The 26,999-nt window shown below is 45.6% G+C and overlaps 1 protein-coding gene across 1 annotated transcript; it reads left to right on the top strand.

Moving 5' to 3' along the window:
* The first annotated feature begins 950 nt into the window (after positions 1 to 950).
* On the top strand, positions 951 to 25,341 carry LOC137545252 (vomeronasal type-2 receptor 1-like). The gene is made up of 4 exons (XM_068266374.1): positions 951 to 1,054; positions 4,514 to 4,738; positions 7,876 to 7,999; positions 25,262 to 25,341. The coding sequence occupies exons 1-4, from the start codon at positions 1,040 to 1,042 to the stop codon at positions 25,330 to 25,332; spliced, it is 435 nt and encodes a 144-aa protein (XP_068122475.1). The 5' UTR covers positions 951 to 1,039; the 3' UTR covers positions 25,333 to 25,341.
* The last annotated feature ends 1,658 nt before the right edge of the window (positions 25,342 to 26,999 follow it).

Raw genomic sequence — 26,999 nt, 5'->3', positions numbered from 1 at the left:
TTTTATTATCTCAACTGTAATTGAACTGTGTACTTTTTCTCTGCTAGAGGAGAGGTCATTACTTCACAGACTGCTCTGAAAGAATCATTTTGAATGCTGAGTGTTGTGTAATCTGCACATATTAGAGAATGATGCAATGTTAGAAAAAACACTATATACCTGAAAATAAAAATATGAGAATATTTTCTTTGCTGCTAATCTTCTAGTAATTATTCATAGTACACAACCAATTCATTATATCATATATTTTTTTCGCTTCAGTGTCTCTTTAAGGCCTCCAATTTAGGAATGCAATGTGATGTCTGCTATTTAGGGATTATAACCCTGCTGTGTGTCAAATCCATAATTTTCCCCGGGACTTTTTGCATGTATTCCACTCCGCCATGCCCCCCTCCAGGTGTTAGACCCCCTGAAACATATTTTCCATCACTTTTGTGGCCAGAAACAGTGTTTGTAGTTTTTCAAGTTCGCCTGCCCATTGAAGTCTATTGCAGTTGGCAATGTTTGCCGGTTCGTGAACTTTTTTGCAAGTTCGCATTCGCAGTTCACAAACAAATTTTCATGGGTTTGCGGCATCTTTACTTAGTAATAGGCATAGGTAGGGGGTAGGGTAAGTTAGTGATAGGCATAGATGGGAAGGTTAATGTGAAAATATCCATAATGTCCACTGATAATCTACCATCAACAGGGCCGGGCCGACACATAGGCTGGCAAGGCTGCAGCCTCTGGGCGTGGTCAATGAGGTCATTAATGGGCGCAGGATCAGTTTCTTCTATGTGCCCGCACTGCCCAGCGCCCTTCCCGCTATTGCTTCTATTAGTGCTGAGGGCGGGAGCGGTACAGATCATCTCTGTACTGCTCTCTCAGAGAGAGAGTGTACAACAGTTGCCACGGCGACGATAATACCACCTAAACCGCCCCCCTCTCTCTCCAGCCAGGCATGTTGGAAGTGTCTCACGTAAGCAGGGGCGTAATAATCACCAACATCTGGGAGTGCAGGTGAGCCGGGAGGCACCGGCACGCAGGGGCCCAAGAAATTATGACACATGGCAAAGTAAGCAAGCAAGACTGTGCGGGCAGATGGTCATAGATGAAGCTCTGCAGAGTACGGACCGTGCCATGTGTGCACCAACTGAAGGGGTGAAACTAGGGGTACGGAGAGACAAAGTTTTTGTGCTAAATAGTGCCTGCCTGTGACTTGTCTTCCTCAGTCTAGCAGCAGCAGCAGCTCCGTGGCCATCAGAGTGCAGAGGGGGAAATTCCTCCCATCCATCCATTGCTCCCCCTCTTAGAAGTCAGCACTTCTAAAGTACTGGAGGAGAGAACACGTGGGTCGGCAGCCCAGTGAATTCAGTGAGCAAGATTGAGTGTGTGTGAGTGTGTGTGAGTGTGTGTGTGAGTGTGTGTGTGTGTAGTGTGTGATTAACGAGTGCTGCAAGATTGAAAGGGGATGGGTGTGTGCCTACCAGTGAAGGTGAGTGACTGTGTGCATAGATCACTGAGCGCTGCTAGAAGAAGTGCGTGTCTGTATCAGTGCTGCTTGAAGTGTATGTGTGTGATTCAGTGAGTGCTGCAAGTGTGTCTGTGTATTTTTGTGGGTATATGTGCATTGTCTATGTACTATGTAATGTGTGTTGGTTTTGTGTGTATTTGTGTCTATCTGCATGGAAAGAGAGGGAGAGTGTGAGTGAGTGAGTGTATGTGTGCGTGCGTGTAGTAGTGCTTGTTGCTCTTACAGGCAGGGGCCTAACAATAGACCCTGCAAGGGATGCAGCTGCAGGGGGCCCAGAAGCCACAGGGGGCCCCGTCCTTAGAGATTGACAACTAAGGGCGAGGAGAGAAAAAAACGTTTTGCTCTCTGCACAATTGTTCTAATAACTGCATCTGCTCAGCCACTGATAACGAATCATACAAAGTTTTGTAGACAAAGATTTATAGACAGTCGCTATTCAGTGTGCAGGGGGAGGGACCCCATCCAATGCTTACAGGATATCTGAGGTGAAGAATTAACTCTAGCTTTACTTACATGGAAAAAGGAGTACAGATTCGGGTTCTTCCTTCACTCAGGAGAGGAGGTTGCCTTTTTCTGTTAGGAAAGAGAAGACCAGGAGCCCAATAGTGCAGTATCGTTAATCACACCAAATGTTCAATTAACTTATGAGATATGTACTCACAAACATGGGTTGCAGTCCTGCAACCACCGTATAGGCCAGCGGGAATAAACCGTTCCCGCTCAGTATCCCGGATTGCGCAGGAGCCGGGCGGTCGCACCCCTCTTTAGGTCCTCTCTCCGCGATGGAAGCTGGTCCACCTTGGGCGAGGTTATCACCTCCGTAGGAGGTGTATGGTAACTGGAACACTGGAGCGCCTCCTCACAACCCTGTTCCATTTACTTACATGGGGCTTCTTCCAGCCCCTAGAAGTCATTTGTGTCCCTCATCGTAGCTTCGGTCTTATCCTGGCGTCTAAGGATCGCTGAACCCTGATGGGTCGCATCTTCTGCGCATGCGTGCACCTGCATATGGATGCGCTTATGTCACTGGCAGCATTCTGCACCTGCGCAGTAGTATGCTCCCAGTGACTTGGGCGTGGGGAGTGTGCATGCATGTGCAGAGGATGACAACCGATCAGGGGTTGGCAATCCTTAGAGGCAGCCAGCGGGACTCAGCAGAAGACCGGAGCTGCGGTAAGGGACACTGTAAGAAACTCCACGTAAGTAAAGCTAGATTGAATTCTTCACTTTGGGCACCCTTTAAGTGTATATGTGGGCATATGCATTTCATGGTATTGTGGGGATAGGAGTGTGGAGACAAAGCAAATAATAGCACACGCCCTGGTACAAAAGGGTATCAACATTCATTTTAATAATTAGCAGTATGATAAAATAGCGAGCGCCAGAGGTGACCTTTATTACTGGTAATAGCCAGAAATTTCAGCGATTAACATTAAAGTTAATGACAGTGATATTGTGGATTTCCACCCAGTAAATAGCACAAGTGCGCTTCTCGACACGTACAAGGACTCTCACAGAGAGAGCCACTGCTCCTTTGCAGCGACTCTCATTAGCTACATTCGGTGCCCTCAGGTCCGTAAGCGGTAGGGGAGCAAGGTCTGGGAGTTTTGTAGATAAAGCAGACAGAGGAGAAGGGATATGCCACATTTGTATGTTTGTCTGACTGGCCTGCATGCGTGTGTCAGACTCCCTTCTTATTAACGTCCCTCGCAGTGTCTTGCTGGCTGGCTGCGTAGTTGGGACTGGCACCTGCAGCCATATTTTCAAACGGTAAGTAGCACTACTACAGACAGTCAGTATTAAGATCCTGATTCCATTCTGCCTGCTTGGTTAGTTGTTTGCTTGAGAAAGAACTGCTTCTGCCTGCAAGCAAGCAGCAGTGTCTGTCATATATGTGTATATAGGTGCAGAATGAGTATGTTTGTGATCATTCATTCTTCACCTATAAACACATACGTGGCAGATTATGCTGCCTGCCTTAATGGAAATGTACAGTTTGATTACAAAAAATGAGTTTAACTCAACTTAAAATATGTTTTCCTTTGAAAAATACTGACTGTTTTATTCATGTATAACTTATTATTACATTTAACCTCCTGGGCGATAATCCCGAGCTGAGCTCGGGGTATGTCGCGCAGGAGGATTTTTCAGGCCCTGGTGGGCCGATTTGCATAATTTTTTTTTTGTTACACGCAGCTAGCACTTTGCTAGCTGCGTGTAATTTCCGCTCACCACCGATCCGCCGCTACCCGCCGTGCCGTGCAGCCCCCCCAGACCCCTTGCGCTGCCTGGCCAATCAGTGCCAGGCAGCACTGAAGGGTGGATCGGGACTCCCTCTGACGTCATGACGTCCATGACGTCGGTGACGTCATCCCGCCCCGTCACCATGGCGACCAGGGAAGCCCAGCAGGAAATCCCGTTCTGAACGGGATTTCTTGCTTACTCTGATCGCCGAAGGCGATTGGAGTGGGTGGGGGGATGCCGCTGCGCAGCGGCTATCATGTAGCAAGCCTAGGGCTCGCTACATGATTTAAAAAATAAAAAATTTAAAAAAAGGTGCTGCGCCCCCTCCTGGGCGATGTAATTGTATCACCCAGAGGGTTAAACGAGGGGGGTTGGGGGGCAGGGCTCACTTGGCCAGCTCAGCCTCTGTTAGTATTGGACCTTGTCCCGGCCCTGACCATCAATAACATGTGACATTACCAATAAAATATTATCGGCAATTGCCTGGGTCCCATTTTTAAATGTACATTTCACAATTGCTAATCTTTGTGTGCATGAGAAATCATACAGATTGGAGAGGCAGGTGATGAGTTTCCTCAGCTGATAGATTTAAAGGCTCTGATTTGCTGTAATTACTTGCTACTTTTAGCACATGATTGTTCCCAGCAAATCAGAGCTTTGCAAATCTGTTGCCTCATACATATGGGCCGTATAAGTCTTACTGGCAACCTATGAGATAAACATGTTTACATCTTCTTCTTCTGTTCTATCCTCAAGCTCACTGATTACATAAGAAGAGTTTACGTCAAAGGTGCAGATAACGAAGACATGTTTTTTAACGAGAAAGGAGAATTACCCGGTCCTCTGAATATTGAGAATTGGATAACATCTGCATACCCAGCAAAGTTAAATTATTCAATAGTGGGTACATTTGATGGAGCAGCACCTGATGATCAGCAGATGAATATTTCCCTACAGCTTATTTTGTGGAAAAATAACACGGTGAGCTTGAATTTTGTATGAGAAGGAATTGTACCTGTCTTTTCTACCTCAACCAGAAGACACCTTGAAAGCCATATAACTTAAAGAGAAACTCCAACCTAGAATTGAACTTTATCCCAATCAGTAGCTGATACCCCCTTTTACATGAGAAATATAATGCTTTTCACAAACAGACCATCAGGGGGCGCTGTATGACTGATTTTATGCTGAAACCCCTCCCACAAGAAGCTCTGAGTACCAAGGTACTTTTGGCAGTTTGTTACAATGTAACAAGGTTCACAGACAGGAATTAGCTGTTTACAGCTGTCTCTAACAGCCAAAACAGCTAGGAGCAGCTACATAACCTGCCCACAGTAAAAATGTCACCATGTAATAAATGTCACAATGTAAATCGGGCAGAGGAAAGATTTTACAATGAGCAAACACTGACTAAATCATTTATACATAATTATGGTAGAAAAATGAAGCACTTTTTTTACTACATTATTTTCACTGGAGTTCCTCTTTAAAGCACCTTTTTTTTTAAGGTACATCACAAGGAGGCAAGTGTTAGCAAGAGATATTACCAAAATATTGCAAAGAACCTCTGCTGCGCTATACCCATAGCTCCCAACTGTCCCCTTTTCAGAGGAACAGTCCCTCCTTGTGAACTAAATACCCCTGTCCCACTTTCTTCCTCATTTGTCCCTATTTCGGGACTCATGTACATACAGTATCTATGTAAATATATGTTTTTTCTACTGCAAAAAAATGTTCCTCCCTTTCATTTGCCTATACCTCTATCACTACTTATTACAACAAAATGATGTGTAACTTTTTTTTTTCTTTTTTTTTTCCACCACTAATTAGGCCTTTTAAGGATGATATTTGTTTCAGGAATGATTTTCTATGCATTTTAAAGAGAAAAACAAGGGGGAAAAATACATTTTTTTTCCTCCAATTCCATCCCGTACAGTTTTAAAATAATGTTTTTCTACACACATTTCATTTACCCATTTGTTCTGGTAATCACAACACTTAAAGAGACACTGAATCGAAAAAAAATATATGATATAATGAATTGGTTGTGTACTATGAATAATTACTAGAAGATTAGCAGCAAAGAAAATATTCTCATACTTTTATTTTCAGGTATATAGTGTTTTTTCTAACATTGCATCATTCTATAATATGTGCAGATTACACAACACTCAGCATTCAAAATGAGTCTTTCAGAGCAGTCTGTGAAGTAATAAACTCTCCTCTGCTAGAGCAAAAGTAAACAGTTCAATTACAGTTGAGATAATAAAAGTCAGATAACAGCCCTCTCCAGGACCAAGTTGGTCGGAGAGCTTAATAGCTTTTTTGCATAGAGATAACAACTGGAGTTTCTCAACTCTTCAGCAGCCCATACACTCAGCCAATTTTCTGGCCGAACGATCGATCCCGATCGATCGATCGATTGCAAATCGGTTGGCCAATCGACCGATCGATGGCCGATTTCGATCGATTTCGATGGATTTCCATCGAACTTGCAGGGTGGAAAATTTAGGTCGATCTGATGAGATTGCTTATCAGTTTGCATTGGCCTTAATGGAAATCTGATGGCAAAAAAATGCCATCAGATCGAATTTCAATAGATTTCAAACTGAAATCTATTGGAATTCTATCCTGGTAAAAAATGTTCTAAAAACGCATCAGATAGATCATCAGATGCATTTCTTATCTATCTGCTGCCAATCTGACGAGTGTATGGGCACCTTTCCTGTACTGGAAACAATTACACTGATGTATCTGATCTTAATGTTTTTTTTCTTAGCTGTACTACACATACAAATCATAATATCATCATTTTTTTTCGCTTCAGTGTCTCTTTAAATGATGCCCCTTGTATAATGTATGGAGCCAATGTTTTACTTGGAAGTAAAGATGCATATTTTCCTTTGTGTGCTTTTGGTTTTCTCATTGTACTTTATCAGTAATTACAACTTCTTATTTGCAAATATATCAGTAATACACCCTCACAACATACACATTTAATAAGCTGAGTCCCTAAGGGAACTATTTTGGTATTATTTTTTTAAATTCTGACACTTTTTTACAGGTGTTTTATTTAGGTGCAAAATATATACAAATAACAATTGTATTGCTTTTCATCCACTTTGGCACTATGCAAATAAAATCACATGACATAGGCCTCAGCTCTCAAAGACCCCCAAATCTCTCGCTTGTCACTATACTGTATACATAGTATACATATTTTGGGTACATAGCAAACTTTTTCAAGGCCATTTTTTTGCACCAGAAATAACCATGTCATTCTTTCTTAGCAAAGCCTCTGGAGCATCTGAACAATCAAGAAATTCCACAAATGTCACCATTCTGAAAACTAGAGCCCGGCCTACTCAGATATACATATTTTGTAGCATTTGTACTTGCATGTGTTTTTGCTGAAATTGCACTAAAACTTTGAAAATGGCAATTCTTTACAGTTTTTTTTTTTTTACTTTGGGGCTTAAAAAAAAAAAAATCACATGACATAGGCCTCAGCCTATTCTCTCACTTGTCATGGTTAAAATGATACCCTATATACATAATCAGATAGTACAATGTTAACAGCAGGTAGGAACCAATGGCTTTTGCGAGGCCATTTTTTTGCACCTGTGGCTAACACAACATGGGCTTGATTTACAAAACAGTGCTAACTTTAGCACTGGCCCTTAGCACATCTAAACTCAGTTGAAATGTGAGAAGTAGTGATCGTGCGCAAAGTGCCGCGTGCAAAGTTTTGCGCGCGCACTGCACAGAGCGCAGGGCGCTCCGCACGAAGTGCCCACTAAAGCCTATGGGACTAAGCGCGCGCATAGGAGTTTGCGCGCGGTACTTAGCACACAATCTGATTGAGAAAACTGGTGCTAACCTACTTAGCACCCTGGTTAGCACGCCTTAAGACTTTAGACGTGCTAAGTAGGTTAGCACCTCTTAGTAAATCAAGCCCCATGTAGGCAGTGGCATACCTAGGGTTTTTGGCACCCAGTGCTGATTATCTGCAAACACCATTGTAGCCAAATTATGTTTCCTCTATTCATTAGTAAACAGCTTGCAGTCTTTACATAAGTGTCTTCCTTCGTTTGTTATTGCATAATATATTATTTTAGGTACCACAAGGCCGCTGCTCTGAACCATGTCCCCCAGGAACCAGGAAAGCACTGAGAGAAGGAAAGCACATGTGTTGCTATGACTGTGTTCCATGTGCAGATGGAGAAATATCAGACATTTTAGGTAAATGCATGCATTTGTTTTCCCTTTATGATGTACTGGCTACTGCTTCTGCTATCTATGCAGATTGTTATAGAAAGGCTTTTCTTTTTTGCTTATCACACCCCCAGATAGGCTGTTTTAGTGCAGTGGTGGTGGGTAGGGATGGTCATAAATGACGATTTCCGATTCTGCCGTCCGCCAGTCCCAATTACCCGATATTTGTCTTTTGGGGCTTTTTTTTTTCTTTTTACTTACGAGAAGTCTGTTTTTTTGTTTTTTTTTTTGCATTCTCTGATTGGTTAAATCCTTCTGACTCAGACGTATTGGACCAATAAGAGAAAGCATAATTTTACCTTGGAAATTGGAATCCCACAGATATTTGATGCCAATCACAAGGCTCAGGAATGACAAGTAGTGTCCAAGTCTTGTGATTGGTCTAACATTATCGCAGTAATCTGACTTTCTGATGGTCTAGACAATCTGCATTATCTGAGTGGTCCAATGCTTCCGAGTTCTCTTATTGGGCTAAAATTACCAAGCTGAGATAAATTGGACTTCTGTGGAAATTTCCGAGTTCCATCTTCCAATTTCTGTGATTAGATCGGAAAGATACAGAAAGGTCTAGAACACTTATATGAAGTCTTTATAGCAGTCAATTGAGTACATAATATCTCTTTCTACGAGTATCGAGTTTGAAACTATTTTTGGAAGAGTTGTGAGGGTATTCCCGTTACTCTAATAAGAGCTTCTTCCCTAATGGTTGGAGGGGGGGGACAAGCATTGCATACAGAGATATATAAAGTGAAATGATTCTAGTAAGCAATAATGCAAAGGTACATTTTGTACATTTTGTTTATGCAATGTAGCTGCCCATATAAGATGTCTCCGGGGGGGAAGGTGTCACAGAGATGCGTAAAACGGTAAAGTGCTTCTTTGGCATTCCCAGAGATATAAATTGGTTACTGCTCCATGTGGACTTCAATCCAAATAGTACGCTGCAATATTTTAACCCCCTTGCCGTTCCAATTACTGCGGCAAGGGGGCAGCGCAGCACTCTTTTTTTATTTTTATTTTTTTTTTAAATCATGTAGCTAGCCTAACGCTAGCTACATGATAGCCGCTGACAAGCGGCATCCCCCTACCTACTTCGATCGCCGCCGGCGATCTCCGCAAGCAGGAAATCCCATTGAGAACGAGATTTCCTGCAGGGCTTTCCCCTCGTTGCCAGGGCGGGATGAAGTCACCGATGTCATGGACGTCGGAACGTCAGAGGGAATCCCGATCCACCCCATAGCGCTGCCTGGCACTGATTTGCCAGGCTGCGCAAGGGGTCTAGGGGGGCAGCACGGCGCGACGGGTAGCGGTGAATCGGCGGCGAGCGGTGGCGAGCGACTTATGCACGCAGCTAGCAAAGTGCTAGCTGCGTGTAATAAAAAAAATTGTGCAAATCGGCCCAACAGGCCTTATCAATCCTCCTGCGCAGGTTGCACCGAGCTCAGCTCGGGATAACCGGCAAGGAGGTTAAAAGAAAAAAAACTAAGTTTAATCACTTCACCCCGTAGGGGTTTTTACCCTAATGGACAAGAGCAATTTTCCCCTGTCAGTGCTCCTCCCTTTTCTTTGCCAATAACTTTATTACTACTTATCACACAAACTGATCTATACCTTATTTTATTTGCCACCATTTAGGCTTTCTGTGGGTAGTACATTTTGCCAAGAATGTTTTTATTCAAAATGCATTTTAATGGGAAAACTAAAAAAATGGGAAAAAAATCATTATTTCTCAGGTTTTGGCCATTATAGTTTTTTAAATAAAACATTCTCTTGTGGATGAAATCCACAAATTGTATTCGCCCATTCCTCCCAATTATTAGACTGATCAAATGATGTCCCTATGACAATGTATGGCAACAATATGTTATTGGGAAACATACAGTAGGTGTAATTTTTCTGTCTTTTTTCCATAAATGCAAGCCCCTATGTAGTAAAGTAATAGTAATATAGCCTTGTAAAATATAGATTAAAAAGCTAAGTCCCTAAGGCAACTATTTACAGTGGCAGGGGAGGTGAGCACACGTGCAGAGTGGCGGCGGGTGTGAGCGATGCATTAACCTTTTGAGGACTGCAGGGCTAAACCCCCCAAGTGACCAGGCCATTGTTTGTAAAATTGGCCACTGCAGCTTTAAGGCCAAGCTGCAGGGCTGCACAATACAGCACACAAGTGTACCCTCCCCCTTTTCTCCCCCCCCCCCAACAGAGCTCTCTGTTGGTGTGGTCTGATCGCTCCCCCATGTTTATTTTTTTTTATAAATATTTATGTCCGTTTTTTTTTTTAAAACCCCTGTTTCTTTAATCATCTCCCCTCCCTCCCTCCCTCCCTCCCCCTCTCCCCACAACCAGCCAATTGCGGTGTTAGGCTGTCATAGGCTTCTGCCTATGAGAGCCAATCACTCTCTTGTCCTCCAGGGGGACAGCCGTGTGACACAGCTGTCCCCAGTACAGCACTGCTGCCGATCAGATTGCTGTACATAGAAATAGACGGCGATCATGCCGTTTAACAGTCTCCCGAGCGGCAACAGCCGCTCTGAGACTGAAGGCGGGGCGGAGCTCCGCCCCCCAAGCAGAAGATGCGCGCGCAGCGTGCGCGCAATCTCCTGCATTAGCTGGCCCCAGGACTTTACGCCACTTGGCGTTAGGCGGTCCTGGGGCTGCCGCCACGGCCACGCCCATCGGCGTGACGCGGGCGGAAAGAGGTTAAAATGCCCTGGAACCGTTAACAGGCTCCAACAGGACGTTTTGATGCATCAGCTTCTCAGTAAGTGGTTAAAGGAAATTAAAAAAGAGATTTATATATTTATACATTCCGGGAGATTGCTCCTGCCTCCTTAGACTGTGGGATCCCTTGCCGTACTCCTGGGATGCCTCGATCCCACATTGGCTGTCCTAGTAAAGTTTTTAATTGATGTCAGTCGGCACATACAGCGTATTATCACCACTCACCAATGTCCGCCCACACCGTGTCAGTCGCCAACCCTGGCTGACCAAAGCTCCTAAACAGATAAAGGGGTGCTCTAGGGTAGCTGAACGCCGTTGGAGAAAAACTAATACTAATGAGGATTTCATTTCTAACAAAAAAGAGTTGAACAAGTTTAAAACCGCTCTCTCTTCTGCAAAACAATCATACTTTTCCTCCCTCATATCCTCCCACTTGCACAATCCAAAGCACCTGTTCAGTACTTTCAACTCCCTTCTCCGTCCACCCCCTCCTCCTCCTTCTTCATGCTTAGCAGCTAAAGAATTTGCAACATACTTTACAAATAAAATTGCAAAAATCCGTAGTGTGTTTTCCATGCAGACATCAAACTCCATCTCCACTCCTCTTGTTGACTGCTCTCTTTCCAGTTTATCTCCACTCTCCGAACTTTCACTCTCTTCTCTTATATTCAAATCCCATCTAACCACCTGTTCTTTGGACCCTATCCCATCACATCTCATTCTACAGCTATCCACATCCCTCATCCCTGCCCTAATATCACTGTTTAACCTATCCCTCTCCACCAGAATTTTTCCATCCTCACTCAAGAAGGCTGTTGTAACACCACTACTTAAAAAAACATCTCTAGACCCCACCAAACTTGCTAACTACCGCCCAGTGTCACTTCTCCCATTTGCATCTAAATTACTTTAACGCCACATTCATGCTGAACTACGTCAGTATTTATCTGCAATTTTTCCTTGCTTGATCTGTTCCAGTCTGGCTTTCGGCCAAACCACTCCACAGAAACAGCCCTCACCAAAGTAGCTAATGATCTCCTCACAGCTAAATCCAAAGGTTATTATTCCATACTCATCCTTCTAGATTTGTCATCAGCATTCAACACTGTCGACCACACTCTACTCCTTCAGATCCTTTCATCTATAGGAATAAAGGACCTCACTCTCTCCTGGATATCTTCCTACCTCTCTGGAAGGTCTTTCACTGTTTCTTATTCAGATCAAGCCTCCTCTTCACATCCTCTGTTTGTAGGGGTACCTCAAGGCTCTGTCCTCGGCCCCCTCTCTTCTCCATCTACATGCATGGTCTCCGTAACTTAATCAACTCATTTGGTTATTAATACCGCCTATATGCAGATGATACACAACTGTACCTCTCGGCCCCAGACATTAACTTCCTCCTCACATGGGTTCCCGACTGCCTGTCAGCTATTTCCTCTTTCATGTCCTCTCGCTTCTTAAAACTTAATATGAATAAAACTGAACTAATTGTCTTTTCACCATCCCTGTCCACCCCTTTGCCTGATATTACAATGAATGTTAACAACATGTCTATAACATCAGTTGCCAAAGCACGGTGCTTGGGGTTTATATTTGATTTTTCTCTCTCATTTATTCCTCACATTAACTCCCTAACCAGCTCCTGTCATCTCCAACTCAAAAACATAACACGTATCCGACCTTTTCTCTACCATAACACAACCAAAATGTTAGTACATGCTCTTATTATATCTCAATTGGACTATTGCAATATATTGCTTGGTGGACTTCCAACTAACCGACTAGCACCGCTCAATTCTGTACTGAACTCTGCTGCTCGACTTATTCATCTCTCCTATCGTTCTTCCTCTGCTGCTCCTCTCTGTCAAGCTCTTCACTGGCTACCAAATAATGAGAGGATTCAGTTCAAACTATTAACCCTAACCTACAAAGCTGTCCACAATCTCTCTCCCCTGTACATCTCCTCACTAGTCTCCAGATACCAACCCAACCGCAATCTCAGATCTGCACACAATCTTTTTTTATCCACGTCTACAATTACCTCCTCACATTCACGTGTACAAGACTTCTCACGTGCCTCACCCCTCCTCTGGAATGCCCTTCCACAGCACATCCGCCACTCTCCCACCTTTGAAATCTTTAAATGCTCCCTCAAAACCCACCTTTTCCGACAAGCATATTCGCTAGCTTAGGCCATGCACCCACTGAATAACCTAATTACGCACTGCCTGTACATATACTGTATACTTCCCCCACCTATTATTTCCACCCCATTCCTTTAGATTGTAAGCTCGCAAGCAGGGGTGAGCCTGGGGTGCCTGGCACCTGGGTGCAAGATTTTCTCTGGCGCCTATGGCAGTGGTTAAATAAACCACGCCCAACCACATATACACACCCATGTCCTGCCTAATCACACCCACACCTTCCACCTCTTTACGCATGCATGTGGCCGGCCGACCACAAAATGCAATCTTATTGGCAGCAGATTTCCTCACAAATGCAATCTTATTGGCAGAAGTCGATTTCCCCACAAATGCAATCTTATTGGCAGCAGCAGATTTACCCACAAATGCAATCTTAATGGCAGCCAGATTTCCCCACAAATGCAATCTTAATGGCAGCAGATTTCCCCACAAATGCATTCTTATTTGCAGAAGTTGATTTCCCCACAAATGCAATCTTATTGGCAGCAGATTTCTCCACAAATGCAATGAGAATTGGCAGCATATTTACCCACAAATGCAATCTTAATGGAAGCAGATTTCCCCACAAATGCAATCTTATTGGCAGCAGTCGATTTCCCTACAAATGCAATGTTATTGGCAGCAGCAGATTTACCCACAAATGCAATCTTAATGGTAGCAGATTTCCCCACAAATGCAATCTTATTGGCAGAAGTCAATTTCCCCACAAATGCAATCTTATTGGCAGCAGATTTCTCCACAAATGCAATGAGAATTGGCAGCAGATTTACCCACAAATGCAATCTTAATGGCAGCAGATTTCCCCACACATGCAATCTTATTGGCAGAAGTCGATTTCCCCACAAATGCAATCTTATTGGCAGCAGATTTCTCCACAAATGCAATGAGAATTGGCAGCAGATTTACCCACAAATGCAATCTTAATGGAAGCAGATTTCCCAACAAATGCAATCTTATTGGCAGAAGTCGATTTCCCCACAAATTCAATCTTATTGGCAGCAGATTTCTCCACAAATGCAATGAGAATTGGCAGCATATTTACCCACAAATGCAATCTTAATGGAAGCAGATTTCCCCACAAATGCAATCTTATTGGCAGCAGTCGATTTCCCCACAAATGCAATGTTATTGGCAGCAGCAGATTTACCCACAAATGCAATCTTAATGGAAGCAGATTTCCCAACAAATGCAATCTTATTGGCAGAAGTCGATTTCTCTACAAATGCAATCTTATTGGCAGCAGATTTCTCCCACAAATGCAATCTTATTGGCAGCAGATTTCTCCCACAAATGCAATGAGAATTGGCAGCAGATTTACCCACAAATGCAATCTTAACCACTTAATGTTTATAGTACAGTATATCTACTCCCCTAAAAACTTCATCTAGGCCTCAGGGGAGTAGATGTTCGTAACTCTGCTACAATTGCCGCTGTGCGTGCTCTCACATGCTCACGCACTAGTTCTCACTGCTACATGTTAGCCTGGATTTTCTAGTTCCCCCTGTCCATGATCGCGCATCAATTAGATGCCTGCGGTCATTTGTAAACACTGTAAGTTACACTTACACGCATTAGTTCCTGTTTGTGTACTAAAAGCATGCGCAGGAAGCTAATAACTGAGGACATCTTCTGGCCAGAGAGTAAAATTACACCTACAATCATTTACTTTAATAAAGAGACCTACACATAATTTAAAATGAACCCCTTACCTCCCACTCTCTCCCATAAATGCCCCAAAAAAACTTTTGCATTTAAAAAAAAATAATAAAATAAAGTAAAAAAAAACAAAACGACATAAATACTTACCTTAGGGACTGAACTTTTTAAAATGTATGTCAGGAGGGTATATTACTGTTATTTTTTTAAATTATGGGCTTGTAAATAGTGATGGACGCAAAACTGAAAACCTGCACCTTTATTTCCAAATAAAATATTGGTGCCATACATTGTGATAGCAAGATAATTTAAATGGTGTAATAACCAGGACAAATGGGCAAATAAAATACGTGGATTTTAATTATGGAAGCATATATTATTTTGAAACTGTAATGGCTGAAAACTGAGAAATAAGGATTTTTTTTATTTTTTTTTCTTAATATTCCCATTAAAATGCATTTAGAAAAAAATAATTCTTAGTAAAAGGTACCACCCAAAGAAAGCCTAATTAGTGGCAGAAAAAACAAGATACAGATCATTTTGTTGTGATAAGTAGTGGTAATGTTATTGGCAAATGATTGGGAGGAGCGCTGAAATGTGAAAATTGCTCTGGTCCATAAGGTAAAAATACACTCAGGGCTTAAGTGGTTAATGGAAGCAGATGTCCCCACAAATGCAATCTTATTGGCAGAAGTCGATTTCTCCACAAATGCAATCTTATTGGCAGCAGGTTTTCCCCACAAATGCAATCTTACTGGCAGGCAGCACAGCAATTCACTCACCTGAGTCTCTGGGTCTGGGTGGAGGAGGAGGATATAGGCAGTGGCTCTGTAGGAGGATATGGGCGGCACAGCACTCACACACTGCTGGGCCTGGCTCAGTCAGCCTGTCTGTCCTCCTCCTCCGTCTGTCTCCTCTGGCGGCACCAGGCTGTGTGACCGCGGCGGGCGGGCGGCACTAGGAGGAGCGGGCTGCGGGCACTCACTGTGCCAGGGTGCCAACCTAATTTCTAATTTTTGCAGGAAAAAAGGCTCAAAAAAGGAGGACACTTCAAATTTTGGACGGACAGAGGGTGGATTTAGGGGCGGAGTCAGAAGCACACTTTTAAGTACAGATGTGGGTGCGATTAAGCACTGGGCATTATTATTTTTTCATTATTTATATAGCCCTTGCATCTTCTGCAGCATTTTACAGACTACATAGTCATGTCACTGACTGTCCTAAGAGGAGATCACACTCTAATCCTACCATAGTCAAAGTCTAATGTCCTAACATATTATTATGTATTTCTATAGCACTGACCTCTTCTGCAGCACTTTACTGAGTACATAGTCATGTCACTGACTATCCTCAGAGGAGATCACACTCTAATCCTACCACAGTCATAGTGCAATGACTGCAAGCCATAAAGGGGAAACCAACCTAGCCTCCTGGATTCTGTATCGGGACAAACAGCGGCTCAGTGAAGAGCAGCAGGAGGACAGCGAGGGACCATCAAACCTATGGGGGCTGGAAGAAGCGCCAGGTAAGTGAAAAAAAAACCACTATTTATATTCACCTCTGGTATCTTAAAAAAAGTTATATACTCACTTATGTAGAGGGATGGCTCTGGATCCTATAGAACCTACCATGTCCTCTCTTGGTGGAACTGTTCCAGCAATGTACCTCATTCTAATTTGCCACCTCTTGAAGCTCTCCTGTCCCTGAGTACTTCCAAAGACAAGCGGCTTCGTACTGCACATGGGTAAGTGTGCGTCTTCTGAAGCACTTGTGGACAGGAGGGCTTCTAAAGGTGGCGCATTTGAATTAGGTACAGTGCTGGAACCACTCCACTGACAGAGGACAGGGACAGTTCTATAGTAGAGCATGCCCTCTCTATATGAAAGTATATGACTTTTTTTCCAAGTCGGTACACATTTGACATATTTTTGTACAGACATTATAAGTGCTGGAGATTCCCGGTGACATATTTCACTCACTGTCACACAGCCTGTGACAGTCTGACTCACTTGCTGGCTTCTGCAGCTGCTGACTGTGGCTTGCTAGTGTAGACTGTCTGAGTGTGGTCTCCCCTCCTGCAGTGCAGTCTTTTCCCAGCATTTCTCCTGTGTGGGAGACTGCTTGACAACACTGCAGGACATGTGCTGCCGATGCCTGGGATATTTATGATATAACTTAAGGAGGGAGAGCGAGAGCCAGGTCACCTTTCTGCTGCTGCCCAGAACATTTACACATCCCTAGTTACAGTGCTCAGGATGCCTTTCTCTATCTGAGTGACTGGAGAGAGGCGTCAGGAAGGTGAAAGAGAGGCTCACTTATTAGATGTACAGGGGGAGGAGGACGCTTAAATAGACTGACTGCAGTCACTGCACGCTTGAGGAATCACTGCAGGGATTCTTAACTAATGGTACCTGTAATGCTAGCTGGCTGCACTGTGCACAGCCCCTTCACTGCTACTTCTCAATCTCTATCCTCGTGGTGTGTTTGATTGTACATCATAGCAGGCTGGCCACAGGCTGCATCTTTTTTCATTGGTAGGAGAGATGTGTCAGGCGACCATTGATTGGAGGAGCCCTGAGAGAGGGAGGACCCGGGATCTTTTAATCTCATTGTCATTGGAGCTCTGGAGGAGGGAAGAAGGGAGGGGGACATAACATTTGGACGGACACTGTCCTGTAAATACGGACAGCTGATTTTGGGGGGCAAAAGTACTGACTGTACGGATGCTTGGCAACACTGCACTGTGTTGTCTGCTGGCAGCGCTGGCGCTTCTGATCTGTCCACGGGTCGGGTCAGGCGGGCAGCTGCAACAGTCTCACACACTGAGCTGTGGCAGCGCGTCATCGGCTCCGCCTCCTCCCTCTGGCTGCCTGTTTCATGATTGGGCTGCGCCGAGGTCTACGTGTGACGTCAGGCGCACAGTGTGTTGCTGGGAGTGGGGAGATGATAGGAGGACTTCTTCTGCCCATCGTTCCTTCCGTTGGACCCGCCGGGCGCCTGTCAGAGCAAGGCGCCTGGGTGCAATGCACCCGCAGCACCCGCCCAGGTGCAGCCCTGCTCACAAGGGCAGGGCTCTCACCCTTTTGTGTCATGGAATGTTATTAATTTAATTGTTTGCACTCTGTTAGACATTTATACATTTTAGTCATCAAGTTAAATTTGCTATTGAAATCGCCTGTTCTGTATTTTGTACCAGTGTTCATATTTGATGTATATCATTGTCTGTATCATTATGTATCCCTTGTTGGTTTTCTTACATTGTACAGCGCCATGGAATATGTTGGTGCTTTATAAATAAATAATAATAATAATAATAATAATAATGCGTGCTCGAATACCCCAGATCCACGGATTCACGACCACGGCTGTGGGCGAAAAAAATCCGCAACCGTCGGGATTACTTACCGAATTTGATATGCGTCCACGAATTCACTCGAATTTTTGGTCATGACTGACGCAATCACGGCCGTATCCTCAACCGGATCCTGATTTTCTTTTAACATTACTAGCAAAGCTCCCATACATGCTACAATCCCCAAATTGCATGGATTATCAAGCTGATACAACTTAAAAAAAATCCAAGAATAACTTTTCGTTTTTGAGAAAATGTATTTTAAAGTGAAATCAACACTTCAAATGTGGCTATTAATTGGTAATAAGTGGTTTAAAACAGGCAAATACACTTTAAGCAATCACAGAGGTGATGGCGAGTCCCAATGGCACCTAGTGGTGATGGTACCTTTGGTGGAGGCTGAGTGGCCGACGCCACAAAAAAAAAACCTTGAGAGTTTTTTTTTTCTTGCAGTGATAGCAATGACATGACACAGCAGAGTTGTCAGTGGACCCTGGCATTAGGAACGCAGACTTAAGCAGCGAGTCAGGAGAACTAAGCAGTCAGTGTGGCATCACAGAAGGACCATGGCACCTCACTAGTAGTACCACAGTTTGATAATGCTGCCCACAAAATTATATGCATCTGTGGACCCCGGCAGTGGGAAAGCAGACTTTGGTAGCGACTGAGTCAGGAGGACTAAGCCACTGGTCAGTGCGGCAGCACAGAAGGACCATGGCACCTCCCTGGTAGTACCACAGCCAAAAATGTACCAAGGCAGGCAGGTTCTAACTTGCTTTGTAAAGACAGGCATGGTTAAAAAATTGCAGCAGCCACTTCATGGCCCCCTGTGGCCGACAGCAGGGGCCAGGAACTCACCTTCCACCCAAGTTTATTTTGAGGAAGGTGAGTTTGTCCAAAGAGGCGTGGGACAGCCAAGAGCGCTTCTCGGTGACCACACCACCGGCTGCACTGAAGCATATCTCAGAGAGGACACTGGAAGGGGGCAGTATAGGACTTCTGGGGCATACTGGGCAAGCTCCCTCCATATGTCCAGTCTCTTGACCCAGTACTCTAAGGGGTCCACGGGGCTGTCATTGTCATTAAGCCTGCTGAATGATCCCATGTAGTCAGACACCATGCTGGTCAGTCACTGCTGGTGCTGGTTGGAGGAGGATGCTGTGGCTGGCACCTCTGCTCTGAGCCACTGCACTGTATACAGGCTCTTGCTTAGGCTCTTCAGGTCTCCTGGGTGCCGGCTGCTACTGCTGGTGGTGGTTGTGCTGCCGGTAGCAGCATCAGGCACCTGTTGCTGGGTTGGCAGAACAGCTAAAGTGGGGATGGAATGCCGGGGGAATACTTCCAGTAGTCTGCGCAGAAGAGCCTCCTGCAACTCCCTTGTGCGTTTCTTGGTGGTGGATGGTGTCATGAACTCTCCCAGCTTTCCCTTCAGAGGTGGGTCCAGCATCAAGGTGATCCAGATGTTCTCCCTTGCTTGCATCTGGATCACCCGGGGGTTGCTGCGATGGCAGCGCAACATGTGCGCAGCCATGGGGAACAGGTGGGCATTGGCAACAACATCTTCATCCTCGTTGTCATCCCATATGATATTCCTTTCCTCTTCCTGTGCCGTGTCCTCATCCCCAAGCCGCCATCCGCGTACAACGGCAGCGGCACTCCAATGGCAACGGCTTCCTGCAAGTCCTCCTGTGAGCTGGACTGTGTTGCCAACAGGGGTGCTCATCCAATATTCGGGTATCCAAACTACCCAGATAATCTGAACTTTTTTCAGCTATCCGAACCCGGATTCGAATTCCGGATATCTGTCCAAATCCGAATAGCACTATCCGTATTCGGATTTCTATTTGAAATCCAGAATTTTGGACGGATACTAAGTTCAGATATCCGACATATCCATCAAATCACACATTGCCCTGTCCAGCAGGCAAACCAGGGGCACCCACTCACACACAGAGGCCCTTGGTTCCCTACAGGAACTTGCTGCCAGTGCTGCCCGCCAGGCATCGCAAATTCTAATTTACCTGTAGATCACGGTTAGATTATCATGGTTGCCAAAGTTGAATTTGAATTTGAATAGCTATGCTGTTGCCGAATTCGAATGTACCCGAATAGCGCTGTCAAATTCGGCCGTGATCACGAGTGATCACGAATTCTGCTTCGGTAGCCAGGGGATGACATCATTGGGCCAATCAGAAGCCCCCCAGCCTAGGCCCTAGCAACCAAAAAGAGGAGGGGGGCCTGGCCCTCCCCTCCTCTATATAAGGCGGCGGACATTTTAGGGAGCCTGTCCTTGCTATGTGACTCTGCGGTACTGAGAGCATTTCCAGTGCTGCTGCGTGTATATATATATATACATATATACATATATATATATATATATATATACTAGCTGGACGCCCGGCGTTGCCCGGGTATGTATTTGGCTGGTGTTGGCCCCGCCCACTTTTCCTAATCCTAACACACAATTACTTAATTACTTAATGACCAAGTTTGTGAGCTTTGCGGTCTTTGACATCAATCATTTGCATTTGAGATTAAACAAATCTGATTGGCTATTTGTGGCTCCACCCCTTCTTCTAAATTTTAACCCCAGTCACCCAATGACCAACTTTACCAGGTTTAAGGCTTGTGCCATTAACAGTGCAAGAATGGCAGCAATTACATATTCCCCTTGAAAAACAATAGGTAAATTTTGATTAGCTTTTGTAGGCTCCACCCACTTTTCTGAATATTAATCCCAGTCACCCAGTGACCAATTGTGCAAAGTTTGAGAACCCTACCATTAACAGTGTAAGAATGGCTGCAGTTTACATTTTCTCAGTGAAAAGTGTATTTGTCTCCGCCCACTGATGACCCTGTATTGCCCGATTATATATTTGGCTGGTGTTGGCTGCGTCCACTTTTCCTAACCCTAACATACAATTACTCAATGACCAAGTTTGTGAGCTTTGCGGTTTTTGGCATTAATAACCTGCGTTAAAATGAAACAAATAAGATTGGCTGTTTGTGGCTCCACCCCCTTTTATCAATTCAAGCCCAAGTCACCCAATGATCAACTGTACCAGGTTTAAGCTTGTGCCATTAACAGTGCAAGAATGGCAGTAATGAAATATTCCCCTGAAATATCAATAGGTAATTTCTGATTGGATTTTGTAGGCTCCACCCGCTTTTCTGAATATTAATCCCAGTCACCCAGTGACCAATTGTGCAAAGTTTGAGAACCCTACAATTAACAGTGTAAGAATGGCTGCAGTTTACATTTTCCCAGTAAAATTTGTATTTGTCTCTGCCCACTTATGACCCCATGTTGCCCGCTTATGTATTTGGCTGGTGTTGGCTGTGCCCACTTTTCTAATCCTCACACACAATTAATCAATTACTCAATTACCAAGTTTGTGAGCTTTGCGGTGTTTGGCATCAATAATTTGCATTGGAATGAAACAAATCTGATTAGCTGTTTGTGGCTCCACCCCCTTTCTGAAATTGAACCCCAGTCACCCAATGATCAACTGTACCAGGTTTGAGGCTTGTGCCATTAACAGTGCAAGAATGCCAGTAATTACATATTCCCTTTGAAAATCAATAGGTGAATTTTGATTGGCTTTTATACGCTCCACCCACTTTTCTGAATATTTATCCCAGTCACCCAACGACCAACTGTGCAAAGTTTGAGAACTGTACCATTAACAGTGTAAGAATGGCTGCAGTTTAAATTTTCCAGTGACATTTGTATTTGTCTCCGCCCCCTTTTTGGTTATGGGAATAAAAAGTATCCTATACTTTATTCCAGGTAATGTACTATGTGTGTGCCAAATTTCATTCAAATCCGTTCAGCCATTTTTGCGTGATCGAGTAACAAACATCCAAACATCCAAACATCTAAACATCCAAACATCCAAACATCCGAACTTTCCCATTTATTATATTAGTAGGATTAGTAGGATTGTTTTTCTTATTCTATTTGTATATTATTTCACAAAGACTGGCAGAGGTAGAGGGCGAGGCACCACCAGGAGAGGCAGCGCCATTGCAGCAGCCACTGCAGCAGATCTGTGACTGGTCCACCGCCAGCCACTGACTGCAGTTGTGGAAGAGGGAGCAGAAGCACAACAGCAGCGCGTTGTGCCCATATTTGAGACGGGTCGTCGCCCCCGGCCAATTGCGGAGAATCAGACACAGGCTGTGGTGGAAATGATGGCAGAGCAGCAAGCCACCGTTTCCAGCCAGACGTCCAGCACCAGCGAGACCAGTGCCACCACCACCACCAGCACTCCGGTCCACAGCAGGCCTCCACCACCGCTTGAGGTCATGGTCACGGTGACCCCATCGACCAGCCTGCCCTCACTGAGCTCGCTCTTCACCCCAGGGGCCGCAAGCATTTTGAAGGATGTGGTTGCCCCGTTTGAGGAGGAGATGACAGGGGGGGCTTGCAAGGAGGAGGAGGAGGAGGAGTTTGTTGTTGGCGCAGAACAACAACTTGATTTTTCTGAGGAGGAAGAGGGATGTGATGCAGGGGATGTTGGGGTAGAGGAGTTGGTGGAGGCGGACTCAGAGGAGATGTTTGGGGATGATGATGATGAGGTGCTGGATCGTCCCTATGTGCCACCACCATCAGCACATTTGGTTAAAGGCAGCTCATCATCTGAGGAGGTGGTGTTTCTGGTGCAGAGGTGTGGCAGCAGCATGGCGGCCAGCACAGGGCATGGAAGGCAGGAGCTATAAACAAGAAGAAAAAGAGAAACATCTGGGCACCTTCCGTCCCCTCCTTTTATTGCAGTGTGCTTACATCATCACGGTTTACATGCCATAGTTGCGCACAACTGATGGTCGGTGCTCCCTCCATAGTGGCCTCTTCTTCCTCCCGTGCAGGCAAACGCCGCCAGACCCTGCTCAGCGAGTCGTTTCCCGGTGTTACCAAAGTTCTGCCTCCCACCAACAGGCGCACCCTGGTGCTGAACGGGTTGCTTGCCCGGGCCATGTGCTTCCAGCTCCTGCCATACTCATTTGTGCAGGAGGGGAGTGACATGAGAGCACTCCTGCAGTACTGGAGTGGCAAATCCCCGCCACCACTATTTCTCCCAAACGGCGATCCCAGCACTGCACCGATTTGCAATGGCAAATGTAGGCCACGCGCTCTATCACGCCGTGAGTGAGCGGATCCACGTCACCATGGATTCATGGAGCAGCCCTTTCGCTACCTGTCCTTCACGGCCCACTGGATCAGCCTAGTGGAATGCGCCAGCGAGGAAGCAGCAGGTCCATCCTCGGGCGCATCAGCAGCAGCAGCACCAGTCGCCCACTATGTGGTGCAACCACGCAGGGTCAGGGGAGAAGCAGCAGCTCCCACCGCCCAGCGAACACGCCTCAGCAGCAGCGTAAAGACCCACCACTGCCAAGCACTGCCGGAGATGTTCATCCTTGGGAAGACCCAACTGACAGCAGCCAACGTGCTCCACTTTCTGAGGAAGCAGGAGAAGTCGTGGCTGACCCCCAGAGGCCTCAGAGTCGGATTGGTGGTGTCCGACAATGCGGCCAACATGCTGTCTGCCATCAACAAGGGACATTTGACCCATGCCCCCTGCTTGGCCCATGTCTTGAACCTGGTTGTGCAGAAGTTCCTGCACACCTATCAGGGGATGGACAATCTTTTAGAAGCGGTAAGGAAAATTGTGCTCACTTTCTGCCCCTCGGCAGCTGCCACAGAAAACCTGGCTGACATGCAGCAGCACGAGGGCCTGCCACGACATTGGCTAATAATTGATGTGCCAACTCGCTGGAACTCCACCCTGGCAATGTTGGAGCGGCTGGTTGAGCAGAGGAGGGCTGTCAACTGCCACATCGTTGATGGCACTCTCACCAGCACCACCAAACTCCAACTCCTCTCCAACGCACAGTGGGGGTAGATGCAGCAGGTCTAGGGGGTAGATGCACCAGGGAACCAACCTGGTAAGCAAGGAGCAGGCATCCCTGTGCCAACGGGTGCCCTTTGTTGGTCTGCTGGACAGGGAACTTTGTGATCTGGTGGATGTGGGAGAGGAGGCCCTGATCCAGCTGGAACAGCAGCCGCCTGCGCAGTCCACCTCTGCATAGGATTTTGAGGTGTTGGAGGAGGAAGAGGAGTTGGATGTCCTGGATGTTGCTGCTGAGGGGGAACAATTTAGCGCAGCAGCAGTGTTGCACGGGTGGAGAGAGGATGAAGAGGCTCAGGGGCCAGAGGAGGAGGAGACAGCATTGCAGCCACTGACCCTGATGTCTCTGTTAGATGGACCACCCTGTTCCCCATGGCAGCTGTGCTGCCTGCGCACAGACCCCTGGGTCAAGCAGATGCAAGCTTGGGAGGATGCCTGCATCAGCATGATCCTGCACCCACGGCTGAAGGTGGAAGGTGGCTCATTTCCTGCCTGCTGGAGACTGTGAGCAGCAATCAAGGGAGTTGCAGCAGCTCCTTGTTCAGCGACTGGAGGAAGCCTTCACGCAGCCTTCCACCCCCCCTGTCCAGCCAGCACAGCAGCCAGTGCCTGCGGCCAACAGCAGTGTTGTCAGGTGCCAAGGAGACCTGCTGTCATTGACTAAGGTGCTCTACATGACGGTAGAGCAGCCGAGAGAGGAGGTGCATGCAGCAGCATCCTCCTCTCAAAGTCACAGCCAGCGCCTGACCCGGATGGTGGCCAACTACATAGGGTCCTTCAGCTTGATCATTATACCTTTTTTGGGTCCAATTTTTCACCACTCCCACCGGCTTTCTCCCATAGTATCTGCCTACACCAATCCTGAACCCCCATAGTGGGGATCTCTTCCCGACCTTCTACTATTCACTCCTGCTTGAATTTGCCTTATATCCATCCCCTGTACAGACAATTTAACTTTCTAATTCCTCAATAACCATGCCCCCCAGATACAATACCCTTTTTTTTATCCCTATACCTGTTCATCATGTATAGACACACTGATCACTAAGAGATTTCCCCGGGGACCATTGTATACACAACCCTGCCTCTCAGACCGTATTACATAAGGATAAATCTGATGGTTCAATCTTTTAATGAATGTATATATATGTGTACATGTATACATGTTTTGTATATACGATAAGACACATGCACGCGTTTATATTATATTATTTATATGTTCATACGGGTGCATATGTTTTACTTTTTGATGTGCTTCGAACTTGTTATTGTTTTTTATTACGTTCCATTAGTACTATGTACTTTATTAGCGTTATTTATTGTTTTTATGATTATATTGATGCTTAGTGGTATGTCTATCCTGATTGTTGCCATATTGTACCCAAAGGCACACTTATAGACCTGAGGAAGCGGCTTGGCCGTGAAACGCGTTGTCAGTTGTGCCCCAATAAAGCTTGAGAAATTCCAACTACTACACGTGTGAGTTGTACTACTCCAAGGTAGGAATTTAATTACCTTGTCTGAACTAACACAAGAACCATAGTTACACGTCCACGGGCGCCTCCTACCCTTTCTCCAAAGTGACAAGTGACAAAGTGACAAGTGACAAAGTGACAAAGTGACAAAATGACAAAGTGACAAAGTGACAAAGTGACCAGTGACAAAGTGACAAGTGAGAGGTTGTTCTGGGGAGCTCTACTCCACTGCACACAGTCACATATGAGGAGAGGTCTCGCCGGGACTGCTGATCCTCCTCAGCTTGCTCAAAGCCTAGAGGGTTCCTGAAGATCCTCTGCTTGGAGTTCGCCGGGGTTCAGCTTGGTGTCGGGGTCGGCGGCGTCCTCCTCACTCCAACGTGGCAGATCTTCTGTTGAAGGAAAAAAAAAACATTTTTTAAAGTCCAGTACCGCTTCTGAAGGACTCACCAAGAGATGCAGGAGCGCTTCAATGTAGCGCACCATCGCTCGCTGGGTGATGTCTCTCCCTACGCACTGGAATTCTATGCTGCACATGCTAGCACGCTTTTGCGCAGTGCCGAGGCGCATTCCAGCAGCTAGCTACCAAGCTTCTGTGGATCGGATTGGGCCACCATGTTGGATCTCTGCTAAGTCCTCCAAAATTTTGAGCAATCCACGTTGCTTGTGACTGAGCAGTGACAACTCTACAGTCAGCATTACAATACCACTGCTGTGTTTACTGAAGAAATCAATGTTGAAGATGGAAACCGCTGGCATGATGCAAGTGGGAGAATCTGAAGATGAAAACGATCAGCGTGATGATACCAACATCAGGCAACCTGCCTCAGGAAACGCTGGTCCCAGCTATGACAAAGAACAGGACGAGGAACAGCTGGAGTTGGAGCAGGAATTGGATGCCCCCACTGCCGAGGGACAGAGCGGTGCACATTGGACTTCCACAATTTAGCGGGAATGGACAGCAGAAGAGGAAGAAAGTGATGCTGGTGACGAATATGGTGCATCACAACAATCACAACGCTCACAAGAACATGAAGACAGAGGAGTCTGGCAGGACTCTCTGGCACACATGGCTCAATTCATGCTAGACTGCATTGAACGCAGCCCGCGCATTATTCACTATTCATTATTATTCATTATTCTGGACAACACCAATTACTGGGTTTATACCCAGTTTATACAAACACAATGTAAAAAAACTGATTGAAGAAAGTGTCAGACAGGTCAAAAATGGAACAATTCCAGCAGGCACTTGAGGATGGAGACTTTAGAGAGGAGATTGACATCCTCCTCCTTCTCTAGCCAGTTGTACGCCGACAGACTGACTTCAGCAAACCCAGGAGGACCAGGAGGGCAGCAAAGAACACAAGCTGCTGCTAGTGCCCAAAAGGGAATGGTATTGGCAGTGTCCTTGGAGTGGGAACATTTTCTGACACCCATGCAGCAGCCCACAGAACAGCAATCGGGCAGTTCCACGTCCTCCAACACCAATCGCCTGGAGAAGATGGTCAAGGACTACATGTCAGATGGCGTAGCTGTGTTGAACAATCCATCTGCAGACAGACGGTGACTGTGACAGCACAGAAGGACCATGGCAACTCACTCATAGTACCACAGTTTGATAGTGCTGCACAAAAAATTATATGGATC

The sequence above is a fragment of the Hyperolius riggenbachi genome, chromosome 1 (assembly GCF_040937935.1).
Source record: "Hyperolius riggenbachi isolate aHypRig1 chromosome 1, aHypRig1.pri, whole genome shotgun sequence".
NCBI classification, from domain to species: domain Eukaryota; kingdom Metazoa; phylum Chordata; class Amphibia; order Anura; family Hyperoliidae; genus Hyperolius; species Hyperolius riggenbachi.
Note: the sequence above shows the minus strand (reverse complement) of the source record. Positions and strands in the feature narration are given on the sequence as shown.